Raw genomic sequence first — 26,878 nt, 5'->3', positions numbered from 1 at the left:
GCATATCTAATCCAATCCCCTTATTTTGCAGATGAGGAAACTGAGACCAAGTAAAAGGAAATGACTTGTCCTCTGACTCCAGTACAGTGCTTTTCCCACTGTACCCCAAGCAAGTCATTTCCCTTTTCTCAGCCTTACTTTTCCTCATCTGTAAAATGAGAGAAATTGAACTAAAAGGCTTCTAAGGTCCTTTCCAACTCAAAATAACTTGTCACCTGCAATAGAAGACACAGCTGAAACCTTGTTCTCAATGAAAGGCGTCTGGGCACAGGGGCACTTCCACGAGAGACTCTATACCACTTGTTATTGGCAGGTGGTGCCAGTGACCTGACCCAGCCACCAAAGGTCCCCAGAGAGAGCCGGGACCCAGTGGCAGCAGACACAGTGGTTTTATTAGTTGCCATCCCCCCGAGGCACCAACCCAGCACATTTCAGGGACCCCCAGCCTCAACCAAGATGAATGGCAGAAAAGCCTGACAGCTTATAGACTGGGAATCTGCCCCCAACTCCATAGAAGAAGGAAACTAGCATTGGCTCTTAAAGGGTTGAGATCATCCTTTGGGGGAGGAGAGGTTTGATCAATGGAGCCAGGGCTGTTAGCCGGGGAGTCCCCCCATCTCTCCGCTGCCCACCATGGTCAGATTGACACCTGCAGAGTGAAGGGGAGCTTGGTACAGAGAGAGGGTGCCAGGGAAGAGCTAGGCTGGTGTTTCAGCCCCACTTTAGGCAAAGATGTCAGAGTTGGACCAAGTGCTTCCTCCCGCCCCGCCTGGAGCACTCCAAGAGGACTGAAGGAATGGCTTGGGCCACACAAAGGCTTCCCTGGTTTCTCTGGTTCCGGCCTCGGAATGCTCAAGTATCAGACTGGCTCCAGGCTCCCAGCTCTCTGATTCTCTCTCTCCTTATCTCCTCCTGCCTTCACAATCCCAGCCCTTGTTCTCAAGCCAAAGCAGGCAGTGGCTGCTGAGCCTGGTCCCAGCTCCCAGGCCCTCACAGGAGGCCCAAGGCACAACAGGGCCTGGACTGATCCCAGCACTAGAAATTGGATGGATTGGGTCCCAGTGAATCCTTTTTTTTCTCATCTAATTCCTACTTGGAAACTTTGGTCAGAAGAGAAAGTGGTCAGGCAGACATGCGAATAATATGCAAGTGTAGGCTAGTGAGCACTCTTCCCCCACCCTTTCAGACTTTCTGTGGGAGCAGGGTATGAGAGGAAGGGGTGAGGGTGGGGGTTCCCAAGGAAGAAAGACAGAAATCAGATAGTGCATAGTGCAAAGACACAACGCCTACCTTCCAGGACCCCCAAAGGTTCCCCAAGAGTCAAGGGCCCAGGGAAGGGTTAGAACTCTAGAACTGAACCCTTCTCCAGCCTACAGAGCGGCCCCCACAGTGGGGACAGCTCCTAGCCCCTGGGGAGGAGGGCCTGGATCAAGTTAGGGTTCCACCATCACGCTGCTGTTGGTCACCCGGACACCAAACCATCCCTTCCAGTAGACTGTGTCCTGGCCGCCGTGCTCGAAACGGACAAATCGAACTCCTGGCCCATAGTCTCTGAAGGTGTGAGAGATCTGAGAAGATGGAAAGCAGGATCATACACACACACACACACACACACACACACACACACACACACACACACACTTATCCATACATCTTTCTGGCCCCTGGGGGCACTTATTCCAACAAAAAAGATAATAAAACCATGACTTACAAGACCTCCTCCTTTCCTTTTCCTTCCCAACAGCAACTTGTGTTGTATAGTTATGAGCATTTGTGGCTTACCCACCACCATTAGACCATAACCTTCATGAGGACAGGAATCATGTCTTGTCACCTTGTCAGGTCTTGTATGGCCTCCACCATCACCCTCCCCCAGTGGCTCCCTTCTGTCTTTGTTCACCCTAGTAAACCTGCTCAGTGACTCCCACCCCAACTGGCTCACTTCCGCCATGTTTACTTTAATCTCTCTCTGTAAATCCCATTCTTTAGTGGGGGGTTTAAAGACTCTTATTCAATAGTCTGCTCCCCAACACACACACACACACACACACACACACACACACACACACACACACACACACACACACACACCCCTTCTGTATTTACTCAGTTTGAATTTGCCATGCTCACCCTTTGCAGGGGAGGGGAACATGTTCCTAAATTTTCTTCCCTGGCTATGGATCCTCTCCCAGCTCCCTTTGCTCGTTATCTGGGTGATCTGACCAGGACAACCTCTCAACCAAACTTGGGAGCCTGGAGTAACTGACCTCTGTGGTCTACGCCAAGGGATTCCTTCCAACTCTTTCTATGATCCTATGATTCTGTATTGAGTTAGAGAGAGTTCCATGAAGGTAGACGTTGTCTCTACCCATCAGTGCTCCCCGAAACCAGTCCTTGAGTGCTTTTCACCCTTAGTCGGGTTTATATGCTTGGGACCTGGTTACCAATAGACAACTAGGGCACCATCGATCTGGGTTGGAACCTTTCCAATCCAAGTAAGGAAGGACTTGTCTCAAGCTCTCTTGTCCCCAGATCAGCCTGCTCCAAACATTTGGCCTTTCTTAGTCATGAAGGTGGAAGATAGCTCAGTCCTGGAACTTTCTTTCTTTCTTCCCCCCATGCTATCTACCCACTGAGCCACTCCCCCTTCTGAGCTGGCCCAGCCCTTCCTCTCTCTCTGTCCCAGGAGACAGATACATATCTACTTCTCAGATTTCAGGAATAGAGCAGAACTGGTTTCTCGGTCCCTGTCCTTGTGGCTCTTGCCTCCTCCCTACTGCTTTTGTCCTGTCTCCCATCTTCATCCATTTGCCACCCAGGGCTCAATCCCTTTCGAATTAAAAAAAAAAATAATCTCTACATAACTTCAAGTGGGAAAGAATCCAGAGGCTGTCTCAACTGAGACTCAGCTGATCAGAAATCCCCTCTACAGCCTTCTTGCTGAGGAACTTCTACTTGAAAACCAGAGAGCCCATTGCCACACTCTTGGACATTTCTGGTTGTGCGGAAGTTTTCTCTCTACATTAAACCTCTACAATTTTCCCTCACCATTCTGCATTTTGCTTGGCCCCAGAGGTCAGAACAAGTCTGTTCCTATGCTGAGTAACAGCCTTTCAGATCTTTTGAGGTAATGATCCTGCTCCATGCTAAGCCTTTTCTTCTGAGCTCCAGGTGAGATATGGAAGTTCCTTCCAAGGCGCTCTTTCTCTGAACCAAGTTAGTTCCTTTCTTCCCTATTCACCCTGGATTTACAGTTTTCAATTTTTGTTTTACTCACCAACCACCATCCATAGGCTGCCTCTCCCTAGTTTCCCACCCTCAGAGCTGGCTCTTTTCTAGTCCTCAGCCCAAGATTCTGTCAGACAAGCCTTTCCCCAACTTCCCCAAGAAGGAAGAGGCTCCCACCCGAGCCCCAGTTGCCTCAGCTCTACCCCTTTGCCTAACTAAGCCCAGGCTTGCCCTGAATCTCCATGTGCTGCTTGTCACCTCTGTCCAGCCTGTGTCACTCTGCTGGGGCACTGCCACCGTCCCACTCTTGTATTCGGCCAGGACATCCTCGTGCTCAGACAGCAATTTTACACACAGCTCGTACAGGCAGCCAGAATCCATCCTACTTGAGTACCTGCAGGGGAACCCCTCACCTCAGCCCAGCTCCCAACCCCACCTCTTTCCAATCTCCTTATGTCCTTCCACACTCTCTCCCTCCCCCTCTACAAAACAGATACCAGTAAGTCACTGCAGCTCTCAGAAGGGGGAGAGGGGTATTCTACACTCTGGCTGCCCACCCACCTCAGCCTAGCTCTCATCTCCACCCCTTTCCGCCCTCCCTTCTTCCCCCTCTACAGAAAAAAGCTAGCAATAAGCTACCAGATTCTCAGGAAGGGCAGTGAGGCATTCTACGCCCTCATCCACAACTCAGCCTTATCCCCCAACTGCTTTGTAGCTGGCAAGGCTGAAAGGTCTCCCCCATCTCCATTATTCCCCCATCTCCACCCCCCAGTGTGTTCCTCACCAGTCCTTCACCACAATAGCGGGTTGGGTGGTGTCCATCAGTTCTTCCCAGTACCCCTCTGCCCGCAGGTCAACAACTTGGGATTTGCGGCACCATCTGTGAGAAAGGGGGTTCATGGAAAAGAAATCCATCCCTGGCACCTCTCTCCCTTCCCCTACCCAGGGCCCCTCCTGTCCTCTTACTCATAGGAGGTGACGAAGTACTTCTTGACATTCTCATCTTCTGAAAAATCAAAGCCACCATCTCCAGGAATTTCCTCCACCCTCCAGCCATCTCCACCATGTTCCACGTCCTCCCAAGCCTCGAACTCCTCTGTGGAGAGTCAAAAGCAGAGTGTGTCCACACTTTGCAGCCAGTACACTTGATTGCCCTTCTTTAAATCAACTGAGCCCAAGACTGGGTAATAGAGAAAGACTAGCAGGTGTGGCTTTGGCTTAGTGTTGAGAAAGGTCTTTAAAAAACGAAAAAGTGTAACCTGGGGCTGGCTGCCTGAGTATCCAGGCTTAACAGAGGCCTGGTATAGTGGATGGAACAAAGAGCAGAGCATCTGAGCATCTGGGCATCTTCATTCCATGCTTCCTCCTTCTCTTGGGTCCAGTAAGTTAAGAAGAGATGGCCACTGAGCCACAAAGTGATTCCCATTAAGTCACAAAGTACCATCCCTCATTTTTCCCTATATCCTATTAATCAATCAAACATTTATTAATCAATTTATTTAATATATAATTTTTATAATATTAAATATGTATATAATAATTAATAAATCAAATATTTATTATGAATTATGTGCCAAAGCACTGTCCTAGGCACTATGGATACCAAGGCAGAAGTGCCTTCAAGGAGCTTGGCCCTTGCCCCACAATCACAAGGGAGTCTTTATCCTGAAAACTGAGCTCTTCCAAGATGGAGATCATGCCACTCCACCCCATGGCACCCTCCCCCCCCCAAATCTTCTCCTGTCCAAATTAAACAGCTCATCTGCTTTAAATTGCCTTCCTAAACCATGAAATCGAGGCTCTCTACCTTCCTACATCCCTACAAAAGATTAAATCTTTCCAAAGCAAATACAAAATCAGTGGGCATTCAGCCTTTGCTTAAAATGCTGCACCATCTTCTGAGGAAGAAGAGCCTACTACCCTTCCATTCCACCACTGACCAGTTCCAGTTGTTCCAAAGTTGATCTTTCCATCAAGAGAACAGAAATCAACTCCTAGTCCCTTCTTTGAGGGATTGGCAAGGAGGGGGAGAAGGAGATTTGAATTCACCCTTTTAGGAAGCCTTTGTCCAATGACTACTTAGATGCTCATTCCCAAAAGGGAAGGAGGAGTCAAATCTAAAAGGGATATTTATTGGATAATTGGATGGTAATTGGATAATTAAACTGGGACCCCAAAATGACCTCAGCAACCCATCGGAGTACAGATTTAGAATCAGAAAAAAACATTGACGGTCATCTAGTCCAACCCCCTCGTTTTGAAGATAAGGAAATGGATGCTCAAATGAGGAGATGGATTGCTCAGTCCCACAAACAGTAAGTGGTCATGCCTGGACACAAGCTCAGGTCCTTGACCCCCCAGATTCAGCATTCCTTCCACTTTCTCACAGAGCCTCTATCTATTCGCTGGACTGAATCTATTAAGGTAAAATTTAGCAGCAGCTAGGTGGCACAGTAGATAGAGTACCAGGTCTAGAGTCTAGAGAATCTGGATTCAAATCTCTCTCACCTTAGACACTTCCTAGCTGTGTGATCCTGGGCAAGTCACTTAACTCCACTTACCCTTCTGTTTTAGACTTGTTATTAATATAGAATGTAAATGTTTTTGAAAAAAGATAAGGCTTAGTACAGATAGTTGTAAAGTCTTGCTCTTGGATTAAAAAAATAAAAGCCATAAGCATAGTGTAGGGCTAGACCAATGGTTTCAAATTCAAATAGAAACAGTGGCCACTAAGCCATACCTAAGGATCCTATGACCACACATTGACTTGGGAAATGACAAAGTAACATTATCTACATTCTATTCTATTTTTATTTAATTTTGTTAAATGCTTCCCCAACTACATCTTAATTTGGTTCTCTTTAGACCTTGGGAGGGTTGTTTAATTTTTCTGGGTTAGTTCAATATGCCAAGAGAGGGGTTGGAATCTTGGGATAACAATCTATTCCTGCTGTACTGTGCCCTGAGCAGTCCCTGTCTAGGGTCCTGAATTCAGTTCTGAATCCCACATTTTAGAAAGGACCTTGATAAGCAACGCAGTGTCCAGAGGAAGGCAGGTAGGAAGGTAGAGAGCCTCGATTTCATGGTTTAGGAAGGTAATTTAAAGCAGATGAGCTGTTTAATTTGGACAGGAGAAGATTTGAGGGGGGGGAGGGTGCCATGGGGTAGGGTGGCATGATCTCCATCTTCAAATATTTGAAGGGTTTGCTCAAGGAAGATGGTTTTCCCTTGTCCAGAGGACAGAACCAAGGGCAATGAGTGAAGGATACTGAAAGACCAATTTTGTTTTGATGGAAGAAGCTTCCATACTTTGGGAAGAATCTAAAAATGATAGGCAGCCCCAGAAAGTAGTGAGTGCTCTACTACTGGCTGTCATAAGATTTAGAACTGAAAGTGTTCTTAGAAATCTAATCTAGGGGTATCAAAGTGGCTCAGTGGATAGAGAGCTAAGTCCAAATATGGGAGGACCTGGGTTCAAATCCAGGCTCAAAGACTTCCTCACTGTGACCCTGGGCAAGTCATTTTGCATCAATTTCCTAACCCTTTCCACTTTTCTACCTTGTGAGCAATACTCAGTATCTATTCTAAGACTAAAGGTAAGGGTTTTTAAAGAAAGAAAAGAAAAGAAATATAGTCTAGAAACTTCATTTTACAGATGAGGAGACTGAGGCCAATAAAGGCAAAGTGGCTTGTCTAGGGATTGCAGTTATAAGTGAAATAAGGGTAGGGAGAAAGCTAGGATTAGAGCCAAGAATTCCAAGCTGTTCAAACTGAAGTTGGTTGGCCACTTGTCAGAGGATGCTGAAGAGGATGCTTGGAGATAGGTTGGACCAGGTCCCCTCTAAGGTTCCTTCCAATTCTAAAATCCTATGTGTCTAAATAAGACATTAGGGTCTAAACACATAGACATGAAAATGAAAGTCAAATCCAACTAAGGTTATTTAGGAATGATGCTATCTGGAGGGGTGGGTAGATGAGGTGACTTGCAAGTCTGTGTAGTCTATGATCTGTCCCCAAATCCACCTGTCTCCATTGTCAGTGACATGGGGGTTCTTGTTAATCATTTAGATACATTTTTATTTGCCTTATCTTACAGGTAGGGAATGGCAGAGGTGGTGGTGGTCATGAGTTTAAATCTAGGTTTCTGACTTCCCTCCTCTTCCTCTCCTCTCTTTCATCTCCTCCTCCTTTCCCCCCTTCTTTTTACTTTTCCTTTCCAGCGTTCTCCCCTTCCCTTTCATCTCCCTGTCCTCCTTTCCTTTCTTCTTCTCTTTTGCTTCTTTCCTCTCATTTTTCTATTTCCTCTCCTTCCTCTACTCTCCTCTTCCTCTCTCCTCTCCTTCCCCTCTTCTCCCTTCCCTTTCTTTCCTCTTCTTCCCCTTCCCTTTATACCTCTTCCTTCCCTTCCCTTTTTCTCTCTTCCCTACCATACTCTCCATTCCCTTCTCTCTTCCCTCCCACTTCCTTCCCTCTTCTCTCTCTCTCTCCTCTCCCTCCCTTCTCCTCTTCCCCTTCCCTTTCTCTCCTCTTCCTCCCCTTCCTTCCTCCCCTTCTCTCTCCTCTTTTTCCCCTTCCCCACCCCACCCCTTTCCTATCTCCTCTCTCCTTTCCATTTCCCTCCCTTCCCTACAATTCCCTCTCTCCTGGGTCATTTTTCTTTACCTTCTCCAAAAATGTTCTTGAGCAGATTTCTCTTCCACTTGTGGAGGAAGTAGAAGAACTGCCAGTTCTCTCGATCCTCTTCCACCTCATCCTCCCCTGCCAGCCCTTCCTGCTGGCATTTGAGGATCCAAAGTGAAGTGCTGTCCACCAGAGCCTTCCACTGCAGGCACACCAGTCGGCACATGAGCACCAACTCAGTGGCAGGCACTAAGGCCAGAATTTGGATGAGGACAGGCTCGGGCAGGGATTCAATGCCCATTTCTGGCTGATCCAGACTCTCTGCGGACAGATTGGGTAGAAAAGGGGGCAGAATTTTGGTTAGTCCTTTGCCTTGAGACTATGCCTTCTCTTGTTCTAGGTTCCCCCTGAAACAACACCTAAAATATCAGGCCCCCCTTATCTTTAAGAGGCAACACAGTATAGCAGAAAGGACATTGGCTCTGGAGTCTTCAAATTCCACCTCTGATACACCTGTGTGACTTTGGACAAGTGACTTGGCCTCTTTTGACCAGTTTCCTCTTCTGTTTTTTGTTCTGGATTACTTGGACCACTTGGCTTCTGAAAGCCTCATCTAGCTCTACATGTAGGATCCTAGTATCCTTAATCCCACAAATAATGCTCTGGAAATACTAGATGCTTAAGCAATGTTTATTTGAATTGAACAGAATATTCCAGGGACAGGGACAGCCTGTTAGCTCACACAAGCACAGGGCTCTTGGGCTCTGAGAAAGCAATACCTCATATATTGCTGGAAATTCTTTGCAAAGTGCTTTTCCCAGAACATGCTAAAGGTGGATAGTGCAAATACTGTTAACATCATTTTACAGATGAGGAAACTGAGGCTCAAGGAACTTCAAGGGATTGTTAGATCCCTAGGATCCTTGGATCTCTAGAATTGGAAGGGACCTCAGATCTTGATAGAAGATCAGAGAGGACAAGTAATGTCCCCCAAGTCACACAGAGGTAATAAACATAAGAGGTGGGGTTTGAATCCAGGTCAATTAACTCCAAAGCCAGCATCTTTGGATCTTCATCAGGCTTCCTATTGGTGGAAATTAGGATATTCAAAAGCCAGAAGGACCTTTGAGAACATCAATTCCAAATTCCTCTTCTTATAGCCAGGAAACTAAGGATCAGAGAAGGGAAATACAGAGCCAGAATTTGAACATGGGTCCCAAAGCTCCAAGTTCAGCACAAATGTACCCATTTCAGAGTCCAACTCCTTCATCCTCCCTCTACCTCCCCACTGACACAGGTCCCTCTTCTGAATGCATAGGACACTTGGTTATCCTCATATACTGCTCTGTACTAGAATTATTGATCATCCCATAATTAAACATTTGTTTACCTACTATGTGTCAGGCACTGTGCTAGGCACTGAGGCTACAGATACAAAGAAAGATACAATCCCTGCCTTTCAAGCTCTTACATTCAACCTATGTGCATCCCTCATCTCCCTGACTAGCCTGTAAACTCTTCAAGGACACCAGTCTGGTCTGACTCATCTCTAGGAGTGTTTTGCCAAGGGCCTTACACATAGTTGGCATTGGATAGACATTGATTTGAAATGGAATTGTGTGCCACTTAGGCACTCAGTGCAAGTAACCCAGCTTCCCCTTAACCTTTGCCATATTCCTGTGGAATGACTATAAGAATTATTTATCCCATTTTGGGGAAAAGGAACATGAAAGAACCCCAGATGATTTGGGTAAACTGATTCGGTGAAGCAAGTAAAAGGAAAGAAACAAGAAAATAAATAAGTTATAATTGTAGGCAATAATCTTAAGCCCTGAAAAAGAGGAAAAGAACTATATCTTCTTTCTTCAAGATGGTGTACAATGCTGCAAAAGCCATAAATTTAATTATTGGGATTTTTTGTCATGAGGAATGGCTATTAGAGAGGGGAGCAATCCAGAAATTATTTTAATATAAAAAGGAAAGGCATTGAACACTAGGTAAGTATGATAACCAAGCAGGGCCTTGAAGACCATAACTTCCTAATGTGTAAAGAGATAAGAGACTATGGATGCAAAACATAGCATAGATTGTCAGATTTGGTTGGTCAATGTCAATTTTGCTAAACTACTGCCCCCCTCTTTTGTTTTTATCCCTCAATATTACTGATAACTCGCAAAGAAGGGAAGAGATATCTTGGGAAATGAAGTATAAAAAATAAAAGGGATCAGTTTTAAAAATTAAAGGAAATGGCATAAATATAACTTTTAAAAGAAGAAGAAATAAAGAGAAGCTGAGGCCCAAAAAGGTTTGGTGACTTTCCCCAGGTCATCTCGATGAAAAGCCTGCACCCCTGAGGCTTTATCAAGCCCTGTAGATGAGGACATTCTCTTGGGACCAGGACCCAGGAGTCCTAACCACTTCTTTGTCTTCAGGGTCCAGCTCAGGCCCTGGCTGGACACCTGATGCTCTCAGGAAGGCACACCCTGCTCTAGTAAGCTCTCCTAGCCCTTGGCCCTGTGCTCTGAACCCAGGATCTGATTACCTCCTTACCCCCCTATCTCTTCCCCACACAACTACCTATATTGTTGCTGGTTGGAAAGTTATCTGGCTCCTGGAAACTGCCACAGGAGCTGACTCACTCACCTAGATTTGGCCCCTGAGACCAGAGAATTACTGGACCCTGTAAACAACAGGTCCTTCATTCCGGGGCCATGCAGAGGGTACAGTGCAGAGACAGTATGGCACCATGGAGAGAATGCTGGAATGGCATCAGGAAACTTGGGGTCAAACCCTGTTCTGCTACTCACTCCCTATATAAACCTAGCCAAGTCACATCTTACCTCCAGGACTCAGTTTCTTCATCTGTAAAATGAGGGAATTGGATGTGATGAGGTCAATTCTATGAAACAATCATAAGCTAAAATACAGGTCAAGTATTAGAGTAGGGGGATTTAAATCATTAGACCTGACTTAAGACTGGGGATGTAGGAGTCTCTAGGGCACAGGTGCTCAAATACACCTGGACAAGATTCAGAAGACAATCAATCAATCCATTGATCTATCAACAAGGGTTTGGAAAGGGCCTACTGTGTGCCAGACACTGAGCTGGAGATGAAAAAGACAAATAAAAGAGTCTCTGCCCTGGAGGAGTTTGGGGCATGGGTGGAAAATGAGCAAGGGAAAAGATTAGTCTTGAACTAGTCTCCCAGAGTATCAGTTCAGTCTTAGCCTCCCCCATCAAGCCCAAAGGTAGAAAGGGAGCCACCCCACCTCCCAAAAGTACACACTGACTCAGCAAATGGCCTCTCAGCCCATCTAAGGAGGGTGACAGCTTTATGCCACTCAGCATCAGCCTGGCTTCTCTGTGCACACTCTTGGCCAAAGCCCTAACATAGACAGTACTTGGTGGGTTACCCTCTCCCCAGAGCCCTTGCTGCTCTGTTGGCCAGCCTGGCACCACTAAGAAATGATAGTGCCAGTGAGGTGAAGAGGGGAGCAGGACAGGTATCAAATAAAGAGGGGAGAGGGAAGTGGCAGGGAGGGGAGAGACAGAGAAGGGAAGGGAGGGAAGGGGAGGGCTAGAGGGGAGGTAAAGGGAATGGAAGGAGATGCATCACTCCTTGAAATGCCATAGAGAAAGAGAACGTGGGTTATGCCTGAGACAAGGAGTGCTGAACATCTGACTCAGTTTCTCTCACAAATCCACCCCTCCTCCCTAAGCGGAGAGGGCAGGTGCACAAGCTTGGAGTACTACGTCAAAGCTCCTCTGGGAAGACCCAGAGACAGCTGATGGAAGAAAAGGAAAATTAGTTCTGTGGTCCCTACTGATGGGGAAACTAAAGCCGGAGTAGGTAAATCCGGGAGATCTCCAACAGAAAGCCCCAAAGCGCGAAGCCCCTTTCCAGATGGCCACCTTCACCCACTTTTGCTGGAAACGGGAAATCACTTTGCTGCCTTCACCTGTGTCCCGCCGCCCCTTCCCCACCACCCACCCCGTTGGGGGAAAGGGGTGACTGGGCTGGGGACTTCCCTGCCCGGCAAAGTATCCCCTGGCCAGGCTGAGAGGAGTTCATCGGTCCTCCCCGGCTCCAGCCGCATTTTTCTACCTGAATCACCGTCTCCTTCCATATTTTCCAGGTGCAAGGGATGCAGCGATCAGCAGAGCTGGGGGGAGTAGCGCCGCCCAGCTGTTCCTCTCCCGCAGGTCTTTGGCAGCCAAGATGCTACGCCCTCCTCTGCCCCGCACAGGCTGCCGCAGCTCCGCTCCCCTCTCTGCTCTCCGGCGCCGGTGCGGGCAGGCTAGGCTGGCCAGCGCCTCTTAAAGGGAACCGCTACCCCGCCCTGGCCCTCCGCGCTCCTCCTCTGCCCTTGGCTCCGGGCCCAATCCGGCTCCGCTGGGAATGGAGGGTCAATCCCGGCCCTTGCTGCGGTTCACATCCAAGCTCCACAGTCAGCTTTGGCCCTTAGCACGCAGAGGGGCACCCAGGAAGCCAGGAGTCCGCGGAGGGCCAGCTTACCTGGGACATGGATGGACTGGGGAGGCTGCTCTTTCAGAAGAGAGGCCTAGGCTGGGAGTCTGCATCTGCTGAACTGGGCCAACGCCCCTGGCCTTAAGGAGGAAGGGACGTGCTTCTGGGTCCAACTAGATTGGGGAGAAGGAAGGCAAGATGTGATGGGGGACGGGGATGTTGCCGCCAAAAGTAGCAAGAGCATTGGCCTGAAAGTGGGGAAAGTGGGTTTGTAGCCCTACTCCGCTTGGTGTGACCTTAAGCAAGCCATTTCAAACCCCTCTGGGCCCTATTTTCTCTTGGCTCAACGATCTCTAGAGGAGCACCCCCACTCTCCCGCTCTGACTTCTGTGTTCTTTGGTCCCTCCCAGCTCTGTTCTGAAGCCCCCCCTCCCCCCCCCCAGCTCTGCCATTCCAGGCTGTAAGGTCAACTTTGCCTCCAAATGTATCTTCACTTGGGTGAGTTATTGGGGGCAGAAGCTGGAGAGGAGGGTGGCATGTTAAAAGGCAAAATGCTCACATGATTCTTCCCTCAGGAGGGGGATGATAATACCTAGCTCCTCTAGGCACTTCAGAAAATTGGGTTTCCCAGCTCTGTTCAGTGGAGTACAATGGAAACTCAAGTGGATAGGGAGAGGGAGGAGGCCTGGGTACCCATCCTATCTCTGTCAGGAACTGTTGATGTGACTTGAGACAAGCTTCCTCCTCTTTAAAAGGTGGATGAATGAGAATCTAGTCTAAGGCTACACACACACACACACACACACACACACACACACACACACACACAGCTCTCATAGCCTATTTTCTAAGAGTCTTCCCTATTCTGAGCCTCTGAGAGTCAGTATTTGGTCCCACCCAACTGTGACATCCCCAGGGCTATGGTCTCTCTCATCTCTGGCATTCTGTGTTCCAGGGAACTCTCCCAGCTCCATCCCCTATGTTCTGAAACAGACCCAGTGCAGCCTGAACCAGATTCAAATGTGGTTGAGAAATATTTTTTTAAATATTATAAAATATAGAAAACATTTTCTTTCAGAACAAAGTCGGGGTGCCTTATTTACCCCCACACACACCCTCATTTCTATGTGAATCTGAAACCACTGTTCTAAGGACGTTCTGACATTCTATATTAAGGATGCTTTGAACTCAGTCCACGTTCTAAAGTGTTATCCCTCCCCCTCATCACACACACACACAAACTCCAGCTCTGACATTCTTTGTTCTAAGGAATCCTTTTAACTCTGATGTTCTATGATCTAATGGCCCTCTGCGCTCAGAAAGACTGTTTTAAGGTGCCACACACACCCCTTAGTTCCAGCAAAGACAGGGGAACCGGAACACACACATGCCAGTTTTGATATGTTCTAAGAGCCTTCCCAGCTGTAATATTTAATTGTCTTTTTCAGTTCTGGCATTTTCTAAGATTCCTACCAACACGGACATTCTCTGTTCTAAAATGTCCTTTTCTAACTCTGACGTTTGATGTTCTAAGGAATACTTCTAGCTCTGACATTTTCTAAGGTCCATCAGAACTCAAATCTATGTTCTAAGATGTTCACACACACACACGCTCCATCTCTGACATCCTAGATTCTTCTTCCCCAGGTGTAACAGTCAGTTCTGGGGGGGCAGCTCCCCAGCTCCAACAGCCTCAGATTCTAGGATCCTGGAAGTGGGCGGAGCTCGGCACCCTGGGATGGGGGGGTGGGGGGGAGGAGGAGAGAAGGCGGGACTCTGCAGGGCCCAGGGGCGGAGCCTCAGACCAGACCAGCACTCCCTCCGCCGGCTGAGTGGCCCGCCGCGCCAGGAGCTGGGAGGGGGTCCCTGCCGCGCAAGATGCTGGGGGTCTCCAAACGGCGTTGTCGAGGTCACTGCTGGGGGTGGGGGCGGTACGATGGGGGAGCCGGGAGAGAATCGGCCAGAGAGGGAGGGGGTACGGGCTCACTGCGGCCCTGGAGCCGTGCTGAGAGGCCGAGGCAAGAGCTGGGAGCTAGTGCGCCAGGGTCCTTGTCCCCCAAGGGCAGTGCCGCACTGCAGGCCGGGCGGGGGCGCGCGGCGGCGGCGGCAGGAATTTTCCAGGCTAAGCTGACAGAAGCTACGGGAGCTGGAACTGCGGAGGGTCGGGGAGGGCGAGAAGCAGAGAGGGCAGGGAGCCAGCCCAGCCCGCTGGTTTAACAGCAGAGGAAACTGAGGTCCGCCGAGGGACAAGAGCTTACCCGAGATCTCAGTGTGGTGTACTGACTGCCATTCACGAAAGTACCGAGCAACAGATGCACACACACGAACACACACACACACACACACACACACACCTCTGTTGCTCTTAAGTGTAGCTTATCCCTGACCTGAAATGGAACCCAGGACACAAATGATCCACAATAAAGATAATCCCCAGAATGTATATATTTGACTGTCAAAAGTTTATGAATATTGAAAGATCCGTTTTCCATTCTTTTCTGATTTTGCACAGTAATACTCTGCATTTTAATGACATTTAAATGGAATGGAATTGGGACATGAGCTGGGACCCCATTTCTGTCGGTTATTGTAATCTGGCTGATTGTGGGGAAACCACAGCCTCTCCCTGGGTCTCAGTTTCCTTGTCAGTCAAATATTAGAGGATATCACTGGTTTCTTCTAGCCCATACTCACTGTCAATGAGGAGAGGTGGCCCTGGAAGTGCCATTCAATCAGGGAGCATTTAAGTACTGTGTGCCAAGCACTGAGACAAAAAGATAAAAATGAAACAGCCCCTGCCTTCGGGAGATTTACAGTCTTGCCAGGGGAAACAACACATGCATATGTAGGAATATGCCAAAAAATATACAAAATATTTAAAGGAAAAGGGCACTAGCAAGGAGTGGAATCAGGGAAGGCTTTGTGGAGAATACAAATTCTGTAGTCTACAACCTAGCTTCTTAACAATATGTTGATAATTGTACTATATAATATGTTTGATTTTCTTTACAAACCTCTGTATTTTGTTTTATGAATTTAGCAACATTATTAACAACCACAGATTTTGTACAGGCACAGATTTTGTGTCTGCTTGTTGTCTCTATTAGATTGTGAGCTCCTTGAGGACAGGGATTATCTTTTTCTTCTTTTTATATGCCCAGCATTTAGCACAGTGCTAGCACATAGTAGGCACTTAATAAATATTGATTGACTGATTTATCAGACTGCCAGAGTTCCATGACACAAACATATAAAGACTAAGAACTCCTTGGTGTTGCTTAAGCTGAACCTTGTAGGAAGGTAAAGGATTCTAAAAGGTAAGGAAGGAAGGCACTCCAGGCATGAGGGACAACCTGTGCAAAGGCAGAGATGGGATGTGGCATTTAGTGTGTGAGGAACAGCAATGCCAGGTTGTGTGTTTGAAGGTTATGAACTTAGGTGATTGAAAGGATAGTTTCTGGAAGAAGAGTAGGTTTGGAAGGAAAGATAATGAGTTCTGTGTTTAACATGTTGAGTTTGAAATAATGGAAAGTCATCCAGCTTGGAATATTCAATAAGCAGTTGGTGATATGGGATTTAGCTCAGGAAAGAAGATTAGATAGATAAATGGATAGATGGATGGATAGATGGATGGATGGATAGACAGACAGACAGACAGACAGACAGACAGACAGATAGATAGATAGATAGATAGATAGATAGATAGATAGATAGATAGATAGATAGATAGATTAAAGAGATGGACAGATGAATGGATGAATGGATAGATAGATGGATGGGTGGATGGATAGATAGATAGATAGATAGATAGATAGATAGATAGATAGATAGATAGACAGACAGACAGACAGACAGACAGATAGGTAGATAGATAGATAGATGGATGGATAGATAGATAGATAGATAGATAGATAGATAGATAGATAGATAGATAGATAGATAGATAGATAGATAGAGGTAGATGGAGAGACAGAGATAGATGGATAGATGGATAGATAGATAGATAGATAGATAGATAGATAGATAGATAGATAGATAGATAGATAGATAGAGGTAGATGGAGAGACAGAGATAGATAGATAGATAGATAGATAGATAGATAGATAGATAGATAGATAGATAGATAGATAGATAGATTAAAGAGATGGACAAATGGATGGATGAATGGATAGATAGATGGATAGATAGATAGATAGATAGATAGATAGATAGATAGATAGATAGATAGATAGATAGATAGATAGAGGTAGATGGAGAGACAGAGATAGATAGATAGATAGATAGATAGATAGATAGATAGATAGATAGATAGATAGATAGATAGATAGATAGATAGATAGATAGATTAAAGAGATGGACAAATGGATGGATGAATGGATAGATAGATGGATAGATAGATAGATAGATAGATAGATAGATAGATAGATAGATAGATAGATAGATAGATAGATAGATAGATAGATAGATAGATCTGGGAAGCATAAGCATAACAACTGAAACCATGGGAAATGAACCTTCTGAAGGGGTGGCCAGGTGTTTTATTCTTTTGTCCCTAACCCATCTCTAGCCCTTTTGCTGTGGCCCTTGGAGACAGCACTCCTCATAAGCATGTTCCTATTGTGATGCCCATGTGTATGTGCCTACATGCGTGTCTGTGAGGGTGCCTCTGTGTGTGTTTGTGTGTATTTCCCAACACCTGGACCCAGCGCAATGCAGAATTGTGAAAGGATATGTGTTACATATATTGACTCCCTGGGGCTATGATGAGTATAGACACTGCCCCCTCTAGGAATGTTCTCACTATTTATGTATGTCCCCCGCCCTCAAAGACCTGTGCCTGGTGTTCACAGATCCCCAGCGCACCCACAGTGTTGGAACCATGGCTACCATCAACGAGTTGCCCAATAACATCCTCCTGGAATTGTTCTCCCTGCTCCCTGCCCGGGAGCTGCTGCTGCATTGCCGGCCCGTCTGCAGCCTGTGGCGGGACCTCATCGACCTGGTGTCCCTGTGGAAACGCAAGTGCCAGCGAGAGGGCTTCATCCCCAAGAAGTGGGGCCAGCCTGTGTCCGACTGGAAGGTTTTCTACTTCCTCTGCAGCCTCCAGAGGAACCTGATCCGCAACCCCTGTGCTGAAGGTGGGTCCCCTTGACCTCCATCCTGTTCAAGTCTGTACATAGAAAAGGTACAGTATAGACATCAACACTAGCTAGACAGTGTAGACACCTACAGCACACAACTCAATCATGCAGGATAGGTGGAATATTCATTATGCTCACAGAAAATGGACACAACATAGATACCTATAGTATGCTATGCAGAACACCAACATTCCGTGTCCCTCCACATTGAACAATAGACTCACTGTTCCACATTGAGATCCAGTGTAGACGCTTAATCTATACATGACTGTGATGGCCCATTGTAAATGTCATAGTGTACATGACCCTGCCTATACAGCATGAGTAGCTTTGGTATACATGGTACAGACTGTATAATATAGACAGGCATGGGCGTCTATTGTGCTGATATTTATATACCAATATATGTACATGGGACAGCTAGGTGGCGCCATAATGCACAGAGAGCCCAAACTGGGTCAGGAAGACTTCTCTTCTTGAGTTCAAATCTGTTCTCAGCTACTTACTACTTTATGTGACCCTGGGTAAGTCACTTCATCCTGTTTGCCTCAGTTTCCTCAACCTAGTGAGAATGAACTAGAGTAGGAAATGGCAAACTGCTCCAGTATCATAGCCAAGAAAACCCCAAATGGGGTCACAAAGAGTCAAGCATGACTGAAAAAATGATTGAATAATGACATAAGACAGGAAGGCCTATGTTCATATTGGATTTCAAATACTGCATTGCCCTGAGCAAGTCAACTTAGTCTCCCTCTGCCCTAGTTTCCTCATCTATAAATTGGAGATAATAATCATCCCTACAACCCGCCCAGAGTTGTTGCAAGACCTGGTAAAGTTCTTTGCAAAATTTAAAATGCCATTTAAATGCCAGTTATCATTATTAGATGGTATAGATGTGTAAGGTACCTGACACAGACTGTCATATACCATATATATATATAACATTTTCTATTATTTAATATATATATATATATATATAAATAGAGTCCTTAATTTTCATCTTTCCCCAGAGAGGGCTGCCTCTCCTCCCCCAATTCCAATCCAACACTTTTTCTCCCTCCTCCCCTTTCCCCATCCTCCCAAACTGGTGGCACCATCCAGGCTCCAACCCTAGCTCAGGATACAGAGACAAAGATAAAGCCCCTTAGTACAGGGTGTTTCTAGACCCATAGTCCATGTTTATATCTACTCACAGAGTATAGGGCACTAACTGGACAGTGTAGACACCAATATTGTATATGAAGGTCCAGTGTAGACGCCTCCAGTTGTCATGAATGGCACCAGCCGTATAGTGCAGAGCTCCTCAGAATAAATCCTGGCCCCACGTGTGACTCTACCATCTGCCACACACTATGGATATGTAGACTGCGGCTGTCTGGCTTATATCATAAACATTGTTGCTAGGCACTTTTACGGGATCTACGTTCCACAGACACGTTGTAAGGCTGCATAGTTTGTCTCGACTGATCATACCCTAGGGATGGGGCAGACCACATGTTACCCTTGCAGAAGTTATAAAGCATTGCCCGCCGGGCAGTGGGCATAGAGTTATGGTCCAGCCCCGTTCCTTGGCAGCCCTAGCTCCTTTCCAAAGTAAGGGCCGTTCACAAGCCCAGACAAGCTCGGCAGGCATTCAGAGGTAACATCTCCCATTCCAACCACACCTCCAATGTCACTGTCACTGTGAGAAAGCAGGGAAGGAAGAAGGAACCCTGGCTATGAAGAAGGGAGCTCCTCAGTAGGAGGTCAGAGATGTAGTTCATTGGGAAAGAACATGGGGCCACAGGAGCGGAGTTGGAATCTTGGTTCTACTGTGTGACCCTTGCTCCTTCCCTACCTCTGCTTCCTCCCATGTAAATCGGGGGGGGGGGTGTTAGACTAGAAGATCTCCCAGCTCTAAGTCTGTCATCCTGGGTCATCAACAAGATCATCTCTAGACTGGGCTGCGAGTCCCCCTGATGGCTCTCTGGGCTCAGTAAAAGGACTGGTGGTGACTGAAGTGACAACCTCAGCCCCCCTCTAATCTTTACTCTGCTCCCCAATAGAGGGATTTGAGTTCTGGACCCTGGATGTGAATGGAGGAGATGAATGGAAGGTGGAAGACTTGCCAGGGGACCACGGCAGGGTGTTCCCCAACTCCCATGTCAAGAAATACTTTGTCACATCTTATTAGTAAGAATTGGGATTGGTGGGGATTGAGGGAGTGTATTGGCCCTGGGAAAGGGGACCATTGGTGGATGGTGGAAGGAGAACTGGGATACATCCTGAGGGAGGGATCTCCCCATCTTCCTGCCCTGCCTGCCATGGATGACTTAGCTAAGAGAAATGCACAGTCCAAAAAACTGCTTTGAACCCAGGATCCCTCATAACTAATCTACCCAAGGGGGCGGGGTGGGACTAGGGACAGGGAAGGATGTAGCAAAGACTAAGAAATTTCCTACTACAGTGTGACCATGAAGTGAATACCGCTACCCCCACCCTGGGATCCCTCCTCTTCTTTTTTCTTCCCCCTGTACACTTCCTGCAGTACCTGCCTCAAGTCTCAACTAGTGGACCTGAAAGCTGAAGGATACTGGGAAGAGCTAATGGACAGGACCAGGCCAGACATCGTGGTCAAGGACTGGTAAGTAGCAGTAGTAGGAAGGTGTCTCACCCTTTTAGATTTTTCTAGGAGATCAGTGACAGTCCTGCCCAAATGTGGGCAAAGGAATAAGAGGGAATAGGTGTGGATAGAGGCAGGAAGAGAGTGAGAATTATCCCTAGGGACCTCCTTTGGATTCTACTCTTCTCATTCCTTAATTCATTCAACAAACATTTATAGGCATGGGGTAGGTAGGTAGAGGAGGAATATAAATGTATATGTCTTATACGCCATAGTTCCTCTCAGCTATCATGGAGATTACAGCCTAAAACTGGAAGAGGGCTGAAACTTATTCTGCCTGGCCTAGGGAGAAGAACTAGAAATAATGGGTAGAAGGTATAAAGATGGGCTCTAATATAAAATTTTTTTAAAACTCCCAATGACCAAAGTACTCCAAAGAAGTATACCTCTCTACCCACATATGCCATAAGCCTCTCAAACTCATACTGTCCAAATTAGAACTCATCACCCTTTCCCCTAAACCATCCTTGCTCTTATTTCTGTTGAGGGCACTGCCACTCTTTGAACTCAATATTCTACTTCTTACCTCTTCACATTTACATGTTGTGCCCAGAGCCTTCAGTGCCTTCCCTCTTGTAGTCAATTCCTGATACATCTCCCCACTTTCTTCCTCACTCCCCTACCCCAGGTTTGCTGCCAGACAAGACTGTGGCTGCAAGTATCAGGTCTGTGTACAACTTCTTTCTTCGGGACATGTGCCCCTGGGCACCTTCCAGCCAGATCCAGTCGCCATCCAGCAGTGGAGTGATGCCAAGTGGAGAGAGGTCAGGAGGGGGAAAGAATGTGGGTGCAGAGGGACCTCTCAGTTGAAGGGGTTCCCAGGGTCTAAGTCCTCAGTGCTCCTAGGAGCCACCCATCCTACATCCCTTCTTTTTTCACTGCCTGAGCAGGGGAACTAGCTTGGGACGAGAGGCAAGTGACTTAGTGGGATTCTTGGTAGGGAATCAGACAACTCCAGCAATTATCATGATTAACAAGAACACATCCTGGGCTGGGTGCTGGTTTGGGTGTTCTAGAAAGGATAGAAAAGACATACATCCCTGTCCTTTTTGAACTCACAGTAAACTAAAGGGATAAGAGAGGCTCTTAAAGGAGAAGGTTGGGACCCTTATTACCAAAGTGACCCAAGACAAGCTCACATCCTCTTCTTTCTGGGTCTCAATTTCCTCATCTGTAAAGTTAGAGCAAAGAAGCTGGGTGGCACAATGGATCAAGCACTGGGCTTGGAATTGGGAAGACATCTTCATGAGTTCAGCTTCACCCTCAGACACTTAGTAGCTATGTGACCTTGAGTAAATCACTTAACTTTGCCTCAGTTTCCTCATCAAAATCAATCAGTTGGAGAAGGAAATGGCCAACTACTATGGTATCTTTGCCAAGAAAACCCCAAATGGGGTCACAGAGAGTCAGACATGACTGAAGCAACCAAACAGCAATGACAGTTAGAAGGTTGAACAAGACCATTGGTTCTCAAAGTTCTTTTTATTTTTTGCTATGAAGCATTGAGGCACACGGAACAGTTGACAATAGCCCAGAAAAGTCAGGCAACTCTCATGTATGAATAATAGTAATAATAGCTAGCATGTTCATAGTGCTTTAAGGTTTGCAAAGAGCTAACATCATCTCATCTTATTGTCACAGAAACCCTGGACAGTAAGTGCTAGTAATATTCCCATTTTTACAGATGAGGAAACAGAGGCAGATAGAACTGAGAAGATTTGCCCCAGGTCACATAGCTAGTACATGTCTGAGGCTGGATTTGAACTGAGCTCCTCCTAATTCCAGCCTCGACATTATCCATTGCACCCCATAGCTTGCCTATTGTTTCAAGTGCAGATTCCATACAATTCTTGCACATTTTTTGAAATTGCTACGCTACAGCAATGGTTGCCTGCCCTTTTTGTGAGTATAAAGTATTATATAAAGTATTCCTAACGCCAAAGTATTTTGTAGGCAATTCCTTTTGATAATGATTGTATACTTCGTAGCAATTAATTGGCTGAATATTCACTTCTTGAAAAATAATCCTGGTGGCTCAGTGGATAGAGAGCCAAACCTAGGAAGAGGAGGTCCTGGGTTCAAATCTAATCTCAGACACTTTCCAGCTGTGTGACCCTGGGCAAGTCACAACCCCAATTGCCTAGCCTTTACCACTCTTCTGCCTTAGAACCAATACTTAGTATTAAATCTAAGACAGAAGGTAAGAGTTGAAATAATAACAATAACCTTGGACGTTCCTGGTCCACAGGATGGGAACCATGCAGAGTGGTAGAATAGTTCACAAGGGACTCGTGGAACAACAAGTGTCCAAGAGGATGCCTCTGCCCCTGGTTCCCCGCTCCCCTGGGATGGTTTTCACAGGCCCTCTCCCTCAGCCCACCTCCTCTTCCCTTCTTTCAGGTCACCCACACCTTCTCCAACTACCCACCTGGGGTCCGCTATATCTGGTTTCAGCATGGAGGAGTGGACACACATTACTGGGCTGGCTGGTATGGACCCCGTGTCACCAACAGCAGCATCACCATCGGTCCTGAGCTGACCTGAGTCAACACCCAGCCCTCAACTGCTGTACCCCGACCTACTGGTAAAGTCAATCTAGTGAGGCTGTCTGGCAGGCTGGCCCTGGGAGGGGAGGCAGCTGGGCAAAAGCTATTAGTTCCAGCTTTGTCACTTCCTACTGTGTGACCTTGGCCAAGACATTTCCACTCTCTAAGCCTCGGTGTCCACTTCTATAAAGTCACTCCAACTAGCTCAGGTCCTGTCCAGCTCTGATCTTGAAGGGTTCTAAGGCCTCTCCCAGCTCCAGGGTCTCTACAGTTTGAGAATTTTAGGTTCTAAAATTCCTGTGGGCTCTGACATTGTATTCAATTGCCCATCCAGCCTTGGCATTTTCCCTGCTTAAGCTCCTCCCGGTTCAGACATCCTGTTTTAAGGCCCCTCCTAGCTCTGCCTTCCTGTGTCCTAAGGGCCCTTCTGGTTCTAACATGCTCTTGTCTAAGGCCCCTCCCAATTCTCTTATTTTATGTTCAAAAGTCTCTTATTGCAGAAATTTCTCTACTAGGATTTCTTCCAGCTCTAACATTCTCAGGTCCCTCCCAACTCTAATATTCTATGTTCTAATATCCCTCCCTCCTCTAACATTCTGTGTTCTAAACCCTCCCAGCTCTGACATTCTAGGTTCCAAGCTCCCTCCCAGCTCTGAAATCCTGGGTTCTAAGGGTTCTTCCAGATCTTATATTCTGGGTTCTAAAAACTCTCCCAGATCTGACATTCTGGGTTCTAAGCTCCCTCCAGCTCTGAAATCCTGGGTTCTAAGGGTTCTTCCAGATCTGATATTTTGGGTTCTAAAAACTCTCCCAGATCTGACATTCTGGGTTCTAAGCTCCCTCCAGCTCTGACATTCTGGGTTCTAAGACCTCTCTTAGCTCTGTTATCCTATGTTCTAAGGCCCCTCCCAGCTCTAACATTATCCATTCTGTTCCCCTTCTTTAACAGCTCCATCATCCTAGGTCCTCTTTCTTTGCACTGCTGTTACAGTCAACTCTCAATTATCCAGGGTCCGTAAGCCTGGCAGGTGCATCATCCAGGCCCTTCTTCATCAAATGATGATTTGCAGTTACCGTGGGAGCAGCGTGATACGATGGAAAGAAATCACTGGATCTGAAGTTAGGAGACATGGGTTTGAATCCCCAGTTCTAACACTTTCTGTGTGACCTGGAGCCAAGTTGCTTCATCCCCTCTGAGCTTCGGTTTGTTCCTCTGTGAAACGGGGATGAGTCCAGGATAGTTCTGAGAAAAGCACTTTATAACCCTGAAGGGCAACATAGAAATGTGACCTATTATTATTGCACAAATAACGTCGTGCTTTGGGGAGCATTTTCCAGAATACTTTGTTCCCATGAGGAAAGCAAGACAGATACCAGCATCTCCCTTTGTAAGAGGAGGAAGCTGAGTCTCTCAGAGAGGGCAAGAGACTTGGCTAAGGTCACACAGAGAGGGATTCGTAGCTGAAAGACTATCTGAATATCTGACAGAATATCTGAAAGAAGGAGGGAGTATGGGCAAAGGGACCAAAGCCCAGGTCCCTGCCTACTGCCTGATTTCAGGGCTCTCTCTTCCTTAGTGCCTCTGAGCAGAGAAGGGGTAAGTAGGGGGCTAGAACTCACTGTGGCCTCTTTGGGGCAGTTGGAGAGCCGTTCAGGGGAAGGGTTTAGTGCAACAGGGGCTTTGGACCACAGTGGGGTTGAAGTATATGCTGGAGTCTGGGTTCTTTCCCAGCCTGGCATGGATAGTGGCGAGTTGACTACCTAACTCACCAGCCGCTTCATACTATCTTCTCTCCCCCGCTTCTCCAGTCCTTCTTGCTGTCCCCCTATTTTTAATCACCACAGTCTTTCTCCTTTTTAAGACCTGAAAAGGCACCAGAGTAGAGCTTATCAGCTATGGTACCTGGGAGCCATCAAAAGCTTCAGGGAGAGAGAGGGGGGGTAGATTACTGTACCTGTCGCACCACTCACAGTGAGGCCAATTCCCTGGCTCAATCCCTCCTTGATACTTTATCCCCCAGGCAAAGGGAACCAGGCAGATGCTGTCCTCACCCCAAGAAAGACCTATTTCCCCTGGGTAGCAAGTGGGGCAAGTTAATGGAATCTGGGGCAGGGAAGGACCAGCCAATCCTGAATTGTCCACAGGAGGACTAGATGGCATCCAAGGTCTACTCCAAGATAGACCCAGGATTCAACTTGGGTAGATGGGGATCAAGGGAAGAAGGGTCCTCTTCCCAACAGCTAGATAACACCAGCCTCCCCCATCCCCTCCTCCTGGGTCTCGGGTGTCCTCCCTTCCCTGCCCTCCTGCCCTATTTCCTGAGTCCTCCCCCAATGGCCCATGGGCCAAGCCTTGCCGATACTAAGAGTATTCAGAAGCTCCTGCCAGGAGCTGCCATTCTCAGGATTTCCCCCTCTCTCCCTCTCTCCCTTTCTTCTTCCTGCTGCTTTGAACCCCATGCCTTTCTGCGCAAGTGCCATCAATTCTAGTCCTCAGATTCTTCTCTTCGGAGCAAGTAGCCAAATAAAAGGTGTTTGAGGCCAATCGGGAAGCTGTGGTTCTTGGGAGTGAGTCTCAGTCTTCTCTTCTGAAAAAGGGGAAGATAGAGGAGGAAGGGACCAGATGACATCTCAGGTTCCTCCCAACTCTAAGTCTTAGGATCTTATGACACAATTCCCTGAAGGAGGTGGTAGAGGGAGGGTGGCCTCTCCCCCAAGCTCGGACCTCCATCCTAGAGGTGTATGGGGCTCCTGATAACATCTGAAAGAAGGAGGGAGGACGGGCGAAGCGGCACCCCAGGGCGAGGGTCCAGATCTATGGACTGGAGCCCCGATGGAACGTTAGTCCAGGGCCGGAGGCCGTACCCCAAATCTCAGCCATATACTGCTGCCTTTCGAAAGGACAGAACAGTAGGAGAGGCTGGGAGAGCTGCAGGAGGTAAGCCGGGGGCTTGGGGGACTAGGAGAGTGAGAAAGATGAACCAAAAGGACCTCATCCTCTAGAGGCGGAGGAAGCTGCCCCAGTGAGGTAGGAGGTGATCTGCCTGCCATGGGAGGAATTCAGCCAGAAGTTAGAGGTGGTAGACAGGATTCCAGACGGGCTGGCAGACGGGGTTCGAGGTCCCTTCCAGTTCTGAAAAGGAATACTAGCCTTGGGAGCCAGAGTTCAGATCCTGACCCTGCCACGTCTTATTTGTGGTCCTTTAAACAAGCCCCCTGACTTCTCTGGCCTCAGTTTCCTCATAACGGTGGAGCTGAGCTCATCAGCACCTCCACAGTCCCCTCTGGCTCCAAGTCTATGATCCTGTTCACCTGAGCGAAAGAGGTCCGTGTGATCCCCAGCCCCAGCCCGCGGGAGCGGATGCTGACCAGGGCCCAGGGTTTCTCAGAGATGAAAATAGCCCAGTTCTGGGCTGAGCCCCTGATGGCCGCTTGCCTGGGAAGAGAAACGACGAGCCTGCCGCCTCTGGCGTCAGAGCATCCCTCCCTCATCCTGAAGTGGTTGTGGCTCACAGCAGCTGAGGCTGTGCGCCCACAAAGAGCACGGAAGAAGGGCTCTGTGATCCGGGGCTCATGAGCAGCAGAGCCACGTGGGCGGGGCTGGTGGGGAGCTCGTGACCCGCAAAGCAGAACTGGGGGGGGGGGGAGGCACGCATGGGCTCAATGTCAACAGAGAATGGGGCGGGCCTAAGTGGGGGGGACCCTGTACCGTTAACCCTAGCCTGTCCCCAGCCCCCTAGTCTGCAAACTCATCCTTACCACCAGGGGACAGCCCTAGGACTGGACCAGAGATGCTGGTGCCTCACGCAGCAGGCTCCCATCCCTCTCCTGTGACATCTTCCTCAATCAGAGGCCTGACGGCGCTGACCTCCCCTGCCAAAAACCTTCCATGGCTCCCTATGGCCTCCGGGATGCCATAGAAACGTCTCACCTGGGCTTTGGAGTCTCTGTACAGTCTGCCCCGAGCATCCTCTCTTCCCCTCTTCTCTGCCCCATCCGGGCTCTGGGCCAGCCAGATCAGACCATTAACTGCCTTCAAAGTCAGACTCATCTCCAGTACACGCTGGCCTCTAAGCCTGGACTACATTCCCTCATCAAGTCCAAAAAGTAGTATTTACAGTCTCTTCAAGATCCAGCTCAGGCACCCAGGGGTCTCTGGGAGGCCCTCCCTCGGCCCAACCAGCCCTACTTGTTGGGACTCCCTCTCTACCA

General features: G+C 47.7%; 2 protein-coding genes across 2 annotated transcripts; one reads left to right on the top strand and one right to left on the bottom strand.

The window, feature by feature from the left end:
- Window positions 1–370: 370 nt before the first annotated feature.
- On the bottom strand, window positions 371–12,469 carry FBXO2 (F-box protein 2). Its single transcript, XM_001371673.4, has 6 exons — window positions 11,955–12,469; window positions 7,891–8,169; window positions 4,195–4,324; window positions 4,013–4,108; window positions 3,487–3,622; window positions 371–1,568 (listed from the first exon to the last, which is right to left on the bottom strand). The coding sequence occupies exons 1-6, from the start codon at window positions 11,974–11,976 to the stop codon at window positions 1,434–1,436; spliced, it is 798 nt and encodes a 265-aa protein (XP_001371710.3). The 5' UTR covers window positions 11,977–12,469; the 3' UTR covers window positions 371–1,433.
- A 1,613-nt stretch (window positions 12,470–14,082) lies between these two features.
- Window positions 14,083–25,211, top strand: LOC100018470 (F-box only protein 44). Its single transcript, XM_001371650.4, has 7 exons — window positions 14,083–14,226; window positions 17,168–17,455; window positions 19,504–19,630; window positions 19,986–20,081; window positions 20,749–20,884; window positions 22,521–22,704; window positions 23,616–25,211. The coding sequence occupies exons 1-6, from the start codon at window positions 14,196–14,198 to the stop codon at window positions 22,662–22,664; spliced, it is 822 nt and encodes a 273-aa protein (XP_001371687.3). The 5' UTR covers window positions 14,083–14,195; the 3' UTR covers window positions 22,665–22,704; window positions 23,616–25,211.
- Window positions 25,212–26,878: the final 1,667 nt, after the last annotated feature.

Source organism: Monodelphis domestica, chromosome 4, assembly GCF_027887165.1.
Source record: "Monodelphis domestica isolate mMonDom1 chromosome 4, mMonDom1.pri, whole genome shotgun sequence".
Taxonomy (NCBI): domain Eukaryota; kingdom Metazoa; phylum Chordata; class Mammalia; order Didelphimorphia; family Didelphidae; genus Monodelphis; species Monodelphis domestica.
This window is presented reverse-complemented; position numbering and strand designations above follow the sequence as displayed.

Bases quoted from the DNA above. Each gene is read 5' to 3' on its own strand.
- LOC100018470 (XM_001371650.4), top strand. From the start codon at position 14,196: ATGCTGGGGGTCTCCAAACGGCGTTGTCGAG. The intron at 17,456-19,503 runs GTGGGTCCCCTT...GCTCCCCAATAG, and splicing joins CCGCAACCCCTGTGCTGAAG to AGGGATTTGAGTTCTGGACC. The intron at 20,885-22,520 runs GTCAGGAGGGGG...CCCTTCTTTCAG, and splicing joins GTGATGCCAAGTGGAGAGAG to GTCACCCACACCTTCTCCAA.
- FBXO2 (XM_001371673.4), bottom strand. From the start codon at position 11,976: ATGGAAGGAGACGGTGATTCAG. The intron at 8,170-11,954 runs GTAGAAAAATGC...ATCTGTCCGCAG, and splicing joins GGAAGGAGACGGTGATTCAG to AGAGTCTGGATCAGCCAGAA. The intron at 4,325-7,890 runs GTAAAGAAAAAT...GACTCTCCACAG, and splicing joins CAAGAACATTTTTGGAGAAG to AGGAGTTCGAGGCTTGGGAG.